General features: G+C 48.1%; 1 protein-coding gene across 2 annotated transcripts in view; it reads left to right on the top strand.

The window, feature by feature from the left end:
• The first annotated feature begins 5,339 nt into the window (after positions 1-5,339).
• Positions 5,340-14,805, top strand: part of AK4 (adenylate kinase 4) — a 77,199-nt gene continuing 67,733 nt past the window's right edge. The window contains exons 1-2 of one of the 2 annotated variants that reach the window (XM_047788762.1): positions 5,340-5,442; positions 5,995-6,266. In XM_047788762.1, the coding sequence (XP_047644718.1) occupies positions 6,122-6,266 (145 nt within the window). In that variant the 5' untranslated portion in view covers positions 5,340-5,442; positions 5,995-6,121. The other variant, XM_047788763.1, reaches the window with a different exon arrangement.

Genomic DNA, 14,805 nt, shown 5'->3' with positions numbered 1-14,805 from the left:
ATTAGACTCCTAGCCTGGGAAACTCCATATGCTTTGGGAGCAGCCCTAGAAAAGGCAAAAAGACAAAAAAAAAAAAAGCTTGTACATTTAGCTTAAGACTTCCCCAAAAGACAAACAAAACAAAACAAAACAACTACAACAACAAAAAAAACCTTCCCCAATTTTGCTGTCTGGGGAGACAGTGCTTTGGGAATGATACCCACTGTTCTCCTTATTTGCTGCAACTAATTATAAATCCTTACTTCTCCCTGTCTTTGGCTTGGTTGTGTCTATTGGCTCCACACCCACCAAGAAGCAAACCCAGTGTTTGGGTAAGGACTTTGTTCAAGGAGCTTACTGTCTACATCAAATACAACAGATGGAAGTTTGAAATGCGGATAAAAAGAGAGCAACGGAGAGTGACAGCTCTTAGAACCACAGGGAGGGATGGGGTGGGGTGGTGTCCAGCTGTGCGTGTGTTAGTATTTGAAGTGGGATAGGCATAATATCTGCCACATCTTTAAAGAAAATCCTGGTGAGATATATGAAACGACATTTCAAGAGTGCGCTCTTAAGTACATTAGAGTATGTAAAAGCATCTCTGATGATGCAAGAGATAATTTAAAGTGCCGCTAGAGCCGATTCTAAGTGGTACATGGATCTGGCTTTAGATAATAATAAGCTAACTGTTAAGAAAGTATTCTCTTTCTAATTCCATTCTAAGTTGTGTGTTTATAGACAAACAGAAAGTCCTATTTACACGCTGCATGTCTTAAACACCTCTGACATTTGGTAAACAAACCGCCCTTACCTTTTTTTGCTGTTGTTGTTTACAAAGATTAGGCTCAGAAACTCAACAGGCAGATTTCAGCTGGAATTTGGTAGCTTTATTTTGTCTTTCTTGCATTTATTCTAGCATTATCATTTTATTTATGGTTAGTGAGTTATATACAGTTTCTTTTTCAAATAAATTATTTAAACAAATTAAGTCGATATAAGAAACATGATAAGCAGGTTAGAGCCAAGGTGGTACAAGGTTATGGCGAAACTGTGAAAGTAGTACGGAAATGACTAAAGTTGGGTAAACAAGAGCACCATGCTTGGAATGAGAAAATCTGAGTTCGAACTCCTGCTGCACCACCAAATAGCTCTGCGACCTTGCTCACCTAACATCTCAGCACCTTGGTTTTTCTCATCTGTAAAACGGGGACAAGAGTCTCTACATGACCCTCTTTGCAAGCTGGTGAGACTATGATGCAGGAAATGCAGGAATGTGTAAAGTATGAACAAATGTAGACCTTATATTACCATCTAGTAAAGCTGCTGAGAGGCACCAGGGTTTGATGGTGAGTCTGGATGGGGAGGGAGATTTGCCAACATTAACAGAGTACTTGCTGTGGGCAAAGTGGTATATATACATTCTTTTTTTTTTTTTTTTTATGGAAGACATATGGAAGTTCCCAGGCTAGGGGTCGAATTGGAGCTGCATCGCTGCCCACCTCCACCACAGCTCACAGCAACACCAGATCCTTAACCCACTGCGCAAGGCCAGGGATCGAACCGGCATTCTCATGGATACTAGTCATGTTCTTAACCTGCCGAGCCACAAAGGGAACGCCCCAAAATGGTGTATATTTTTGAAAATAGAAAAATGAATACAGGAGTTCCCATCATGGCACAGCGGAAATGGATCCGACTAGGAACCATGAGGTTGTGGGTTCGACCCCTGGTCTCGCTCAGTGGGTTAAGGATCCAGAGTTGTCCTGAGCTGTGGTGTAGGTCACAGATGCCGCACGGATCCGGCATGGCTGTGGCTGTGGCATAGGCTGGCAGCTATAGCTGTGATTTGACCCCTAGCCTGGGAACCTCCATATGCTGCCGGTGTGGCCCTAAAAAGCCAAAAAAAAAAAAAGATGTGTTTTTTTTGTAGACTGTGATGCTTAGTATAAATGGGTTTGAAACCCTAGGCAAAGGACACAGGAAGAAGCCTGATTACATGAGTCTTTGGGATAAACTATCCCATTATGGGATATCTTTCGAGGGCTGGGGAGCCTGCTCGGTGCTTTATCTCCCAGTTTGGGAACTGAGATCAGAGAGGCTACGTAACTGTCCCATGGTTAGTCGTGGTGATGATGCTCAGGAATAAAGACTTATTATATGCCCAGTGCTGTGCTAAATCCTCATAGACATTATCTCATTTAAACCTTACCCCAAGCCTATGAGATAAGTGTTATCAGCCTTTAATAGATAAGCAAACCAAGGCTCCAGAGGCTCACAGAGTTTGTGAACGGTGTGTTGTTTGACTCTAAAACCCATTTCTTCCAGTTCTGCTGCTTCCAATCAGCAGCTGAGTCATGGGACCATGAGGAAGGCTGTGCACAGGAGGGTCCATTCAGGGCTCTTGTGAAATGTTAGGTTCCAATCTCAGCCGGGCTTCTCTAGGGTCATCGATGTCACAACTCCTCTTTCCATTTCAAAATACATGTTCCTCAACTCCTAAAGCACCACTTCCTAGGGCCGTGTGAGTGGCTCCTACAGCTGCCTGACACCATAAGGTGATGTCGGTTAAGACATTTCAAAAGTAAGCAAAAGCACTGGCGGAGAGGGCAAGGGACGATGTCCACATCTAATTTGTGGGGGCTAGAAGCTTTAGTTCCTGTGGGAACTTAAAGAATCAATTCTCAGGAGTTCCCGTCGTGGCACAGTGGTTAACGAATCCGACTAGGAACCATGAGGTTGCGGGTTCGGTCCCTGCCCTTGCTCAGTGGGTTAACGATCTGGCGTTGCCGTGAGCTGTGGTGTAGGTTGCAGACGCGGCTCGGATCCCGCGTTGCTGTGGCTCTGGGTAGGCCGGTGGCTACAGCTCCAATTCGACCCCTGGCCTGGGAACCTCCATATACCGTGGGAGCGGCCCTAGAAACGGCAAAAAGACAAAAAAAAAAAAAAAAAAAAAGAAGAAAAAAGAATCAATTCTCAGTAAATACAAAGGGAACTTTGGCTTGTGCTAAATCCAATCTCATTTTAGAAAGAGAACAGGTTAAGGGCCAAAGGCCTATAAGCAGGCAGAGGAATCAATAGACTGCATATCTCCCGGGTCTCAATGCTTATTTCCCAAGAGCATTGGTTTTCAAAGAGGGCTCCCATGTCGGGAGCCCTAGAATTACCTGGGAATTTGTTAGAAATGCCCACTTCAGGGTTAGGGATCTGGTGTTGCTGTGAGCTGTGGTGTAGGCTGCAGGCATGGCTCAGATCCCATGCTGCTGTGGCTCTGGCGCAGGCTGGCAGCTATGGCTCTGATGAAACCCCCAACCTGGGAACCTCCATATGCCAAAGGTGCGGCCCTAAAAAAAAAAAAAAGCAGACTTCAGTCTTACAGAATCTGAAACTGTGAACATGGGTCTCATCAATCTTTTTTTTTTTTTTTAAGGGCTGCACCTGCAGCATATGGAAGTTCGCAGGGTCAAAGTGGAGCTGCAGCTGCCAGCCTAGGCCTCAGCCACAGCAGTGCCAGGTCCGAGCCACATCTTCAACCCACACAGCAGCTCACAGCAACACTAGATCCTTAACCCGCTGAGCGAGGCCAGAGATCAAACCTCACAGATACCAGTTGGGTCCTTAACTTGCTGAGCCACAGCTGGAACTCTTCAGCAATCTGTTTTAACAAGCCCTCAGAGTCATTGTGCTTGCATGCTCAGGTTTGAGAATGACTGCAAAGTAATTGCTATACATTATGCAGCACATGGCTGGAAGAATAGGGGAGATTTAAGTTACCCCCTACCCCCCAGAAGCTCTTTCCCCTCTTTGTTCCCAGGACAAGGACCGAAGGGGCTCAGTGTAACAACCTCCTGAGGTCTACAGTACACTTATTTTATTTTTATTTATTTATTTTTGCTTTTTAGGGCCGCACCCCTGGCATATGGAGGTTCCTAGTAGGAGTCGAATCAGCGCTCCAGCTGTCAGTCTACACCACAGCCACGGCAATACCAGATCCAAGCCGAGTCTTCGACCTACACCAGAACTCATGGCAATGCCAGATCCTTAACCCACTGAGCTTGATCAGGGATTGAACCCACAATCTCATGATTACTAGTCAAATTCGTTTCCACTGTGCCACAGTGGGAACTCCCACACTCAGATATTTTAGACAGGGATATGAGCCTATGGAACTGGTCTAAAACTGGGGGGAGGGAGTGGTGCTGGGTGTGCTCTCAGGTGGCCAGAGACCCTCTGGCCATGAGTGTGTGGAGGAGGGAATGGAGGGGAATGGCTAGGCTCTGGGGCATCATACTAGGCACCCTCAGCCCCTAGCCCCTTAACACAGACAGAGCAGCCAGGAATCTAGAGAATGCTCTTCCCCACACTGTCCCTCCAAATCTGAGAGCCAGGGCTGGAGGCACTAAGTACCCCGCAGGGGTTTCCCCAAAGGCGGGAGGCGGGATCCAGGAGGCCAGTGGAAGGAGGGCAAAGGAGCTGAGCAAAGGGATGCAAAGGTGCATGGGAGGCACCTGTGTGCCCTGCTGACGATTTTTTGCTTTATGCTAAAGGGATAATAATATCTGAGGCGAAGAAATAGAAATTGATTTGCACTTAAGCAGTATCTCTGGCAGCTGCATCACGGATGGCCTAGCGGAAGCCAGAGACTTGTGGGCTGGCCGTTATCACACCAAGTCCGACTGGGAAATGATGGCTGTGTGTGGGGTGGGAACAGATTTGAGAGAATATGGGTTGGGATATGCCGGCCAAGCGAGGGAGGAGATGGCACCCACTGGGACTTCGTGAGTTGTAAGTACAGTGCCAACATCGTGGCTTCGGAAGTCCTGGAACCGGAGGCTCTAAGACCCTGAGCACAGGTCAGTGATTATGCTCCCCTTTCCCTTGTGGGCTTTGGAGTCTGGCAGTTGAGAATTCAAAACTCCTGCGGGAATGTAACTTCCACTTGGGCAGGATTCAATCTCTTTTGGTTCACAGCTATATGCGGAGAGACTAAAACATAGTAGGCGCTCAATAAATATTTGTTGAACGAATGAATCAAGGAATGCATGGCTACACTCCAAGCCTCCCTTCCTCCGCTGTGTGTTCCCACCTGGAACGGGAGATGCATAAGAAAATCACCTAGCTCCAAACTTGACGCACAGTAGGCGCTCAACAAGTTGTATTTTTCCTTCCTCTCCACAGTGGACCGGGTCCCTTAAACGATTGCGAAAGAGGGTTTCTGTCCCCTGTGTCTTCTGCACCTCCCTTTGCTCCCGCGGGCCCCACAGGGGTCTCGGGGAGCACGTGAGCCGAGGAGGCCGTGCAGGGAGCGGGCGCGGGCGGGCGGCTAAGCGCGGAGCCAGTCTCCCGGCTTACGTAAGGCGCGAGTCCCGCGCGCCCGGCCGGGGCTCCGAGTGGGGGCGGGCGGAGGCGGCGCCGCCCAGCGGGATCCGGGCTGGAAGCCTAGCGGAGTGCCGCGTCCCGGCCGAGGTGTGTGTTTATTTGGCCACTCGGGGTGGAGAGGCGCCGGTCTCCGGCTCCTCGCGGCGGGAAGCGCATCCGTCTCCCCTCGGCGGAGGTGGGCGCTGGGCTGGCCCGCTGCTTCTCCCGGGATGCAACGGCGGCCGAGGAGGGGCCGAGGCGCGGACCAAACGCTGCCCACGTGCGGGGACCCGGGTTGGGGCTGGGCCCCTAGGTTGCCCTGGGCGTGGGGCGACGGGGATCCTGCCTGGGGTCACCGCCTCTTCTGGCTCCCGCACTCGGTAGAGACTGGCGTTGGGGATGCCCGGCCGGCCGGCCCCCTCCCCGGACGGGGCGTGGGGCGCGAGATCTAGTAAGGGATAGAGATGGGAGGGGCCGGGCTGACCCCCGAGTTTTTCAGGGCTGCCCCCGCTAGGGGCAGGCGCTTGGGAGTTCTTCGGAGTCGCAGCCTAGGGGCGAGGAGGGCGGGGAGCTGTAGCGTGGCGCTTACTCCGCCTTCGAGCCGCCCCGACGCGCGGCTGAGGGGAGGGGTTGTCTCAAAAGTCTCTCCTTCCCCTGCAGGGGCGGCGGCGAGTCCCCGCGGGAGCCCAGGGTGTCAGAAGCAGGGGCAGAAGCAACAAAGTTCCCGGGTTGTGTCCGAGGCCGCGGTCTGGGTTGCTCGTTCGGCCTCCCCTTCCTCACCAAGGCAATGGCTTCCAAACTCCTGCGCGCGGTCATCCTTGGGCCGCCCGGCTCGGGCAAGGGCACCGTGTGCCAGAGGATCGCCCAGAACTTTGGCCTCCAGCATCTCTCCAGCGGCCACTTCCTGCGGGAGAACATCAAGGCCAACACGGGTAAGGGGGTGCGGGGGTGAGGGGCGGGGTGAGCCGACGCGGGATCGGGTGAGGCCGGGAGGCGAAGGGCTAGCGAGCGGCTGGGTCTCTTCGGTCCCCGGGCGCCCTTCCCCCGCCCGAGTGTGGTCGTGCAAGCTCCTACGTGCCGGGGCGCATGCAGCCGGGTGCCCGCGGCTGTGCGGCTTAACCGCGCCCGGGGAGGAGGCCGAGGCTGGCTGGCAGAGGGTGGAAGTGCACGGGGCCACTCTCTTCGCCTGGGCTCCTCTTGCCGTGGGGAAAAGCCGGTGACTACCCTGCTGAGTGAGCGAGATCCAGACAGCTGAAAACCCCGAGCTTCCTTCTCGCCCTGCTTCCTTAAGGCCAAGCCATCCCCGCCCCTTGGCCGTCTCCCGCCCCCTCCTCCGCGTCTCTGGGGACCTGCAGCGCCCCCTTCTCTCGGCAAAGCCCCCACGGGCCGAGCGCCGCCCACCTGTGGGAGTCGGGCACGGCCGCGCGCTGGGGAACCTGTGGCGCCGCGGGGCTCGCAGCCACGCGTCGCTTCGGGCCTCGGGGCAGAGCCCTAGGTGGCTTTGAAAGGCCTGTCTGTTCGCTGCAGCCTTCTAAGGTAAACTCTCACCACTAACTCCCCCTCCTCCCCAAGCCCGGGCTTGGCCCTTGGGAGACTGGATCATGTTAAATCCAGCTTCCCTGGATGTGTCTTGTTGAGAATGACTCCCACGGCTTGCGTGGTGCACTTGGAGCTCTAAGACCGCCCGCTCTTATCTTTCAGCGCGGCCCTTCTCACATCTCTTCCCACCCCTCGCTCACACCAGTTCCTGATGAATTGGCATTAAAAGGCGCGAGGTAGCTGTGGGGCCCTGCAAGGTACATAGCCCTTCTGGGATGTAGATGCTCACAATTAGCAACTCCTTTGTGAAAACTTGATTTTGAAGACTGGGCGCTTCCCTGTCCTCGAAGTTCTAGGTGGTTATGGCCCATTACCGGCTAATTATCCAGCGACCTTCATCGCAGTAGCACAGATTAGTTGGAAGAGGTGGGTGGAGGACGGCGCTAGAAAACGGAAAGTCGAAAAGCCAGTGATTAAGAAGTAGCCCAAACGCAGAGTTTTATTATCTCAAGCAGGTTGTAAAAGCAATCTTTTGATTTTCAAGACCCCTCCCTCCCCCATGTCTCTGAAAGTGGAACTCTGTGTTCCAGATTGCCCCTGGAATTTTCTCTCGTGGGTATTGTTACTACAATTGGGTCTATTTTAATTTTAATACCGCATTCAAATGCATTTTATTCTGTGTTTGGAATGCAGTTGAGGTGGGGGGTGGGGAGAGCCGTGTGAGAGGGTGGGCTGGTGCTCCACCCTTGGGTTTTGTGGTCTGGTAGGGCTTCCAGGGAGGGAGATGGAGGCATGGGGGGGGGTGTGTGGAGACTGCTGGCATAAGATTGAACCCATTTTCCCACATTCTCCACCTGACTAAGGAACTTCTTTCTGGCATAGCATCCATCCCAGGACTGGATTAGCGGCGCTTTCCATTTTTAAAGAGAATGTGTTGGCGAATAGCTTATTTCTGCACTTTTCTTAGAGGTTTTGAAAACTTTCCGCTTGGTGTTTTCCCTTATTTTTTTGTTTTTGTTTTTAACGTTCCTTTGTTCCAAATGCCTTCATTTCCCCCTCAATGTTTCTTCCCTGAGTAAGAAGTGCATATGATGTTTAATTTTTTTCTTGTTCTGTTAGGAATCAGGTAGTTTTTGCATGAATCAACAAACTTTATCAAGGAGAGAAGTAGAGGAGAAATAATGGACAATGGTTTGTTTTGAAAGTGGCCTGTTTTTAGTGGACTTGGAGGGTGTTCTCAGATTATTTTTCTCTCACAGACGGTCTAAGAGTCTCAGGGGCTCACTGCCTGGTCAATAAGAAAACATTCCAGGAGTTCCCGTCATGGCGCAGTGGTTAACAATCCAACTAGGAACCATGAGGTTGCGGGTTTGATCCCTGGCCTCGCTCAATGGGTTAAGGATCCGGTGTTGCCGTGAGCTGTGCTGTAGGTTGCAGACGCGGCTTGGATCCCTTGTTGCTGTGGCTCTACAGCTCCAATTAGACCCCTAGCCTGGGAAACTCCATATGTCCCGGGAGTGGCCCAAGAAATGGCAAAAAGACAAAAAAAAAAAAAAAAAAGAAGGCATTCTACAGTTATTTGTTACCTGCTGTTTGCTTTTCACTAATTTTCTAGTAGAGAAGTACAACCACTCCTCTGTATGTACCCTTTTATAGTTGAAGGTTTGAAGGAGATGATGAAGTGCAGCAAAACCCCAGGAAATAAAACCTTGGTAGGAATTGGCAAGGGGCTCAGGCCATCTGCTCCAGCTTGGATTGGGCCACATTCCTGTCCACATGGCTTTCCTACAGCCACTGCCCAGGAAAAAGCTGCTCCTCTAGGGGAAGGACTACTCATTGCTTTTGGGAAGTTTCCCCTCACCTGCCCTGGCAGCATTTGTCTCTCTCCTCTGCACATTCTGTTGCTGTTGTCATCATAAGAGTTGGGATGCAGTGCAGCAGGTGTCTTCTGATTCCCCCAGTAGGTACTTGCTGAGTACCTGCTATATGTCAGTGTTCTAGGTGCTCAGGGCTGTAGCAGTATTTCCACCTTTACCATGTGCCACTTCCCACTAAGAGACTTAAAGGGCAGAGATCTGAAAAAGTGCCAGATGCATAAAAGGAGCCCAGCAAGTCTATGATGAAGGTGTGGATCACAGATTCTGTCTACATTTTCCCCAGAAGGAGTCAAACAGCTTTTAACAAGTCCATTGACAATCAAGTCCATAAATTAGGTCTAATTTATGGTAAAAGTTTGCATTTACTATGGACCAAGGTTCACCCTCATGATAGATGTCACTCATTGACTCTGCCTAGTCTGCCTGGAGCAATGCAGGCTGAGACTTAACAGTCAGATTCCTTATTTGAAGACCTACCCCCAAGTCTTTGGCTCATGTTTTCTTTAGCATGTGATTTGAGTAAATAGAAGGGAGAGTTCTCTTAGGTTGCCAGAAGTCGGGGTCCTACACTGTGTCAAACAGCATTATCTTTTCTATGTGTCTTTGAGTGTTTGTATACATACATCTGAGCCTGGGTGCGCGCGCACGTATGTTCACAAGTGCACACGCACGTGCGCGCACACACACACATTGGGCAGGTATTGAGTTCCACTGAAACTTATATGTAGTGGTAGCTTCTTTTGTTGAGTGATGGGTAGCTGAAACCTCCCTCTGAAGGGTATGAGGATCCTGTTTTAAGGGTTGGGCAAATAGGAGTTAAAAAAAAAATCACATTCTGTACTGGATCTACTACCTCAAATGCAGGAAAACTGGCAAGTTTCCATTTGGAAGCATCTTGGACTTGATTGAGAGAAAAGATGTTCAAGAACAAACCTGTTAATGCTCTTAATTAATATTAACTGCAGCTCTTGCTGAGGTTTGCGGATGGGACTAGCATTTCAAATTAGACTAGGGGTTGAGCCTTTATTTTCTGAAAAGATGACCTAATTCAGAGGGCTCAGTTTTTTTTTTTTTTTTAAATAGTCATTAAGTATAAATGTGTGTTTTTTCTTACCAGAATGAAAACTTCTGAGAATTGGGAGGATAAAGATGTTGTGTTAGGGAGACTAATGCCCAACAATGTATCTAAACCAACTTTTTGGCTGCGCCCACAGTATATGGAAGTTCTCAGGCCAGGGATCTAGCCACAGCAGTGACCAGGTCACTGTAGCAGTAATGCCAGCTCCTTAACACTCTGTGCCACAAGGGGACAACTTTAAATAATTCACCTTTTTGTAGATCATACAGCATCTTGGCTTATTCTGAAATTTCTAGACTATGCTGTATCCATCCCATCCCCCCCCCCCCCCCCCCCCCCGGGATGTAGCGCAGGTCAAGGGTTTGACCAGTTTGGAGGCATCATATCATCTTCAGTCTCAAGATCCCTTCCATATCCTTCTTTCTTTATTTTATTTTTTTGCTTTTTAGGGCCACACCCACGGCATATGGAGGTTCCTAGGCTAGCGGTCTAATCGGAGCTGTAGCTGCCGGCCTACGCCACAGCCACAGCAACTCGGGATCCAAGTCACATTTGTGACTTGCACCACAGCTCTCAGCCACGCCGGCTCCTTAACCCACTGGGTGAGACCAGGGATCGCACCCACAACCTCATGGTTCCTAGTTGGATTTGTTTCCACTGCGCCACAACGGGAACTCCTCTAGGTTCTTTTGTATGAAGGTTTTCACATGTACTTCAAGAGAACGATCTGTGAACACCTGGAGTAGGGTGTCCCGTGACAGTAAGGCTGGCTTTGCTGTTTGCACAGCTGGATCTGAGCAGACTTTGAATGTGGTCATTTCTTTGGAAAGTAGCTTTATCTGATCAAAGCCATGCCTTGTAGAAAATTTAGAAAATATGAAGCTGTGGAAGAAACTGAAAAGACAAGTAAAAATTACCCACAATCCCATCCTGACATTTGGAAATTCTAACAGACGTTATTTTCCTCTTTTCTGTGAATTTGCCCCACCACTCCCAACACATTAAGTTGGCATTACCTTATTATAACACCCACTTAGATATGTACTATGAGTATTTTCCTGTGTGCATTTTTGTTTGTTTCTTTGGTTTTTTTGTTTTGTTTTTTGGCTGCACCTGCAGCACACTAACTAGAGTTCCAGGGCCAAGGATTGAACCTGTGCCACTGCAGTGACTGGAGCCATAGCAGTGACAATGCTGGATCCTTAACCTGCTGGGCCATCAGGGAACCTCATTTTCTTGGGTTCTTAAAGCTTCTTGAAAAACATTTCTGTTTAATAGTCCATTCAGTAGACATTTTTCCCCCCTCTTATTTTTATTTTTTTGGCCACCCTGAGGCATATGGAGTTCCCAGGCCAGGGATCAGATGCAAGTCACAGTTGTGACCTATGCCACAGCTTCAGCAACGCCAGATCCTTAACCCATTGTGCCTGGCTGGGGATGAAACCTGTGTCCCAGCGCTCCCAGGACTCTGCCAATCTGGTTGTGTTGCAGTGGGACTCCCATTCAGCAGATGCTTTTTTGAGTACTTTTTGAGCACTCAGATGGCCTTTTGTTCTTGGAGGTGAGAGGACAAGGGGCTTGAGGGGGTAGATGAGCACAGATGGAATAAACAGCATAGTTTTTTTAAATGGTACTTGTTATGAAGGAACAAGTTGGTTAGTGGTGAGGGCTCAGGTGGACCTCCTAGATCGTCTAGTTCGGTAGTGCCTCTTTTTTTTTTTGTTGTTGTTGTCTTTTTGCCATTTCTTGGGCCGATCCTGTGGCATATGGAGGTTCCCAGGCTAGAGGTCTAATCAGAGCTGTAGCTGCTGGCCTACACCAGAGCCACAGCAACGTGGAGCCGAGCCTGCAACCTACATACAGCACAGCTCACGGCAACGCCGGATCCTTCACCCACTCAGCAAGGGCAGGGATCGAACCTGCACCCTCATGGTTCCTAGTCGGATTCGTTAATCACTGAGCTACGACAGGAACCTCCAGGTAATTCCTCTTTGGGAGGTAAATAACTACGGGGATGAACATGTAGTGATCTAGGAACAGTGTGCCATGGAGGAGGAACAGCAAATGCAAGAGCCCTAAGGTGAGATGCGTAGCTGGTTGGAAGAACAGAAAGAAGGGCAGTGTGTTTGGAGTCTAGGATTGTTTTTGATAGTTTGAAGGATTTTGGCTTGAGCCTCTGGGTTCAGTGTGCATTGGGGTTGAATTGCCGCGTGTCTAACCACTGTGGTGTGGAATGTTTGGGTTACTTGCTGTTTAATAATGCTCTTAGGAAGGCCATTGTATGGAAATCCTTGGACGGATATGGTTTCCTTGGGATAGGTTACTGGCAACAAAATGACTGCACCAGAAGAGTTTTTAACCCAAAGGTTAACAAGGGGTGGGGTTTAAACTTAACTTACAAACATCCAGTCAAGGTCTTGGTGTGAAAGGGTCTAATAATGCTCCTAAAAGTGCTACTTGCCTCATGTACTTTGTGGCTTACCGAATATGTAAGTACAGATACAGCTGCATAGACATTTGTACATATGTACTTACTTGTTTTGCTGATTAGAGAAATAGTTTGTGTTACAGGTTTAGAATTCCAAGAAAGATGAAGAAGCAAAAACCTGTAATCCCACTAACTAGGAGGAAAAAAAATACTGTTAATTAATTAATTGATTAGTTAATTTTTAGGGCCGAACCCAAGGCATATGGAGGTTCCCATGCTAGGGGTCGAATCGGAGATGTAGCTGCCGGCCTACCCCACAGCCACCGCAATGTAGGATCCACACCACAGCTCCCAGCCATGCTGGATCCTTAACCCACTGAGTGAGGCCAGGGATCCAACCTGAGTCCTTAGGGATACTAGTTGGGTTCATTACCGCTGAGGCACAATAGGAACTCCTGTTAATACTTTTATATGCAGTATATCTTCCAGGCAGTTTTTGAAGAATGTATTATGTATCACTGTTTTGAAAATTTCTTGTTTTATCTCGCAATATATTATTTAATATTTGCCAGTGTTATGTCTGTTCTTTAATGTGTTTCATGCTTTCTACTATTTCAATGTAATTTTGATTCCACTTCTGATGCAGATGGTAAAATTTTCAAATGTTACACCAGGAATGGAGCGGAAAATTTCTCTCCCATTGCTGACCTCTGGTTCCACAGCTGCTTTCCACAGGGATGCTTGGTTTTAACTTTTCTTGGATGTTCATCCAAAGAATTTGTGCAGACATGTATCTCACAGGCATATGCAGAGCGGTGCCTCTTTTTTTTTTTTTTTTTAAGTATAAAGTTATAATGTTCTTCTGTATTTCTTTTTTTTAAAACTTAGCACTATAGGTTGGATATGGGTTTCTACTGGCACATATCAACCTTATTACATTCTTTAAAAAAAAAAGGCTGCATAGTCTTTTATTTATTGTACAACCGTACTATTGTTTCTTTAACCAGCGATTCTCAGCTGTTTTGGTCTCAGGGTCTTTTAGCCCCTTAAAAAGATCATTGAAACTATAATAGAAAACATAAAAATCTTGCAAATCTCCCTCCAAAACCAACCAACCAAACAAATAAAAATCATTGAGGCGGTCCCGCTGTGGCACAGTGGATTCAGACTCTGACTACAACAGAGGTGCAAGTTTGATCCCTGGTTCAGGGCAGTGGATTAAAGGATTGGGCGTTGCTGCAGTTGTGGCATGGGTCCCAGCTGTGTCTTGGGGATTCGGCATTGCCACAGCTGTGGCATAGGTCACAACTCTGTCTTGGATTTAGTCCCTGGGAACCTCCATATGCAGAGGGTGCAGCCATTTAAAAAAAAAAAAGAAAGAAAAAAATCATTGAGAACCCCAAGGAGCCTTTGTTTATATAAGTTTTACCTATAGATACTAACTGTATGAGAAATTAAAACTGAGAAAATTAAAATATTTTACTAAATTGTTAAAATAATAAATCCCTTACTATTAACATATTTCTATAAAAAATAACTTTCAAAACAGACTCCAGTGGGAAGAGTAGTGTTTTTGCGTATTTGCAAATCTCTTCAATGTTTCCCTTAATAGAAGAAAGGCTAGATTTTCACATCTGGTTCTTCAGTCAGTGTGCTATGTTTTGGTTAAAGTATTGGAAGAATATTTGGCTTCATGCAGCTATGTAGTGCAAGGAAGGGGAAACTCACAGACCCTCAGAGATCCTTCGACCACACTTTGGGAATGGCTGATTTAACTAGTTCCCTGTTGATGGCAGTTGAGGTTATTTACAGTTTTTTAATTTTTTAAAAATTTTTTTGTCTTTTCGCCTTTTCTAGGGCCGCTCCCATGGCATATGGAGGTTCCCAGGCTAGGGGTCCAATCGGAGCTGCAGCTGCCAGCCTACACCAGGGCCACAGCAACGCCAGATCCGAGCCATGTCTGCGACCTACACCACAGCTCATGGCAATGCCAGATCCTTAACCCACTGAGCAACGCCAGGGATTGAACCCACAACCTCATGGTTCCTAATCAGATTCTTTAACCACTGAGCCACAACGGGAACTCCTATTTACAGTTCTTTAGTATAAAGCATGCTGTGCTGAATGTCCTGTATTAAATATTCTTTTGTTTTATTACTCAAATGAATTTATCACATCTGTAGTTGTATAATGATCATAACAATCTGATTTCACAGGATAAGTATTCTTTCAACAAGTGTTGGCGTGGCAGGCAGTGTTGGCTTGTAAGGTACAAAGAGGTGAGGCAAAGTCTGTGCCCTGAAGGAGCTGCTAAGTTTATTGGGAGAAACAGTCAGGTGAATAAGGATGACTATGACAGGCTGCAAGGAGTGCATTTGTTGTAGGTCCTAGGGGTGTAGGGAAGAGAGAGCCTTGTGAGAGCAGTGAGAAGGAGGAGCTGGGATTAGGGAAGGCTTTTTAGAGGACATTCCTGAGCTATTGTGACAAATGAGCCCGGCAAGAGGTGAGGAGAGGTGGTTGTTGCCACCACGTACCCGTACCCGGAATCC

This window comes from Phacochoerus africanus, chromosome 8 (genome assembly GCF_016906955.1).
Source record: "Phacochoerus africanus isolate WHEZ1 chromosome 8, ROS_Pafr_v1, whole genome shotgun sequence".
NCBI lineage: Eukaryota > Metazoa > Chordata > Mammalia > Artiodactyla > Suidae > Phacochoerus > Phacochoerus africanus.
This window is presented reverse-complemented; position numbering and strand designations above follow the sequence as displayed.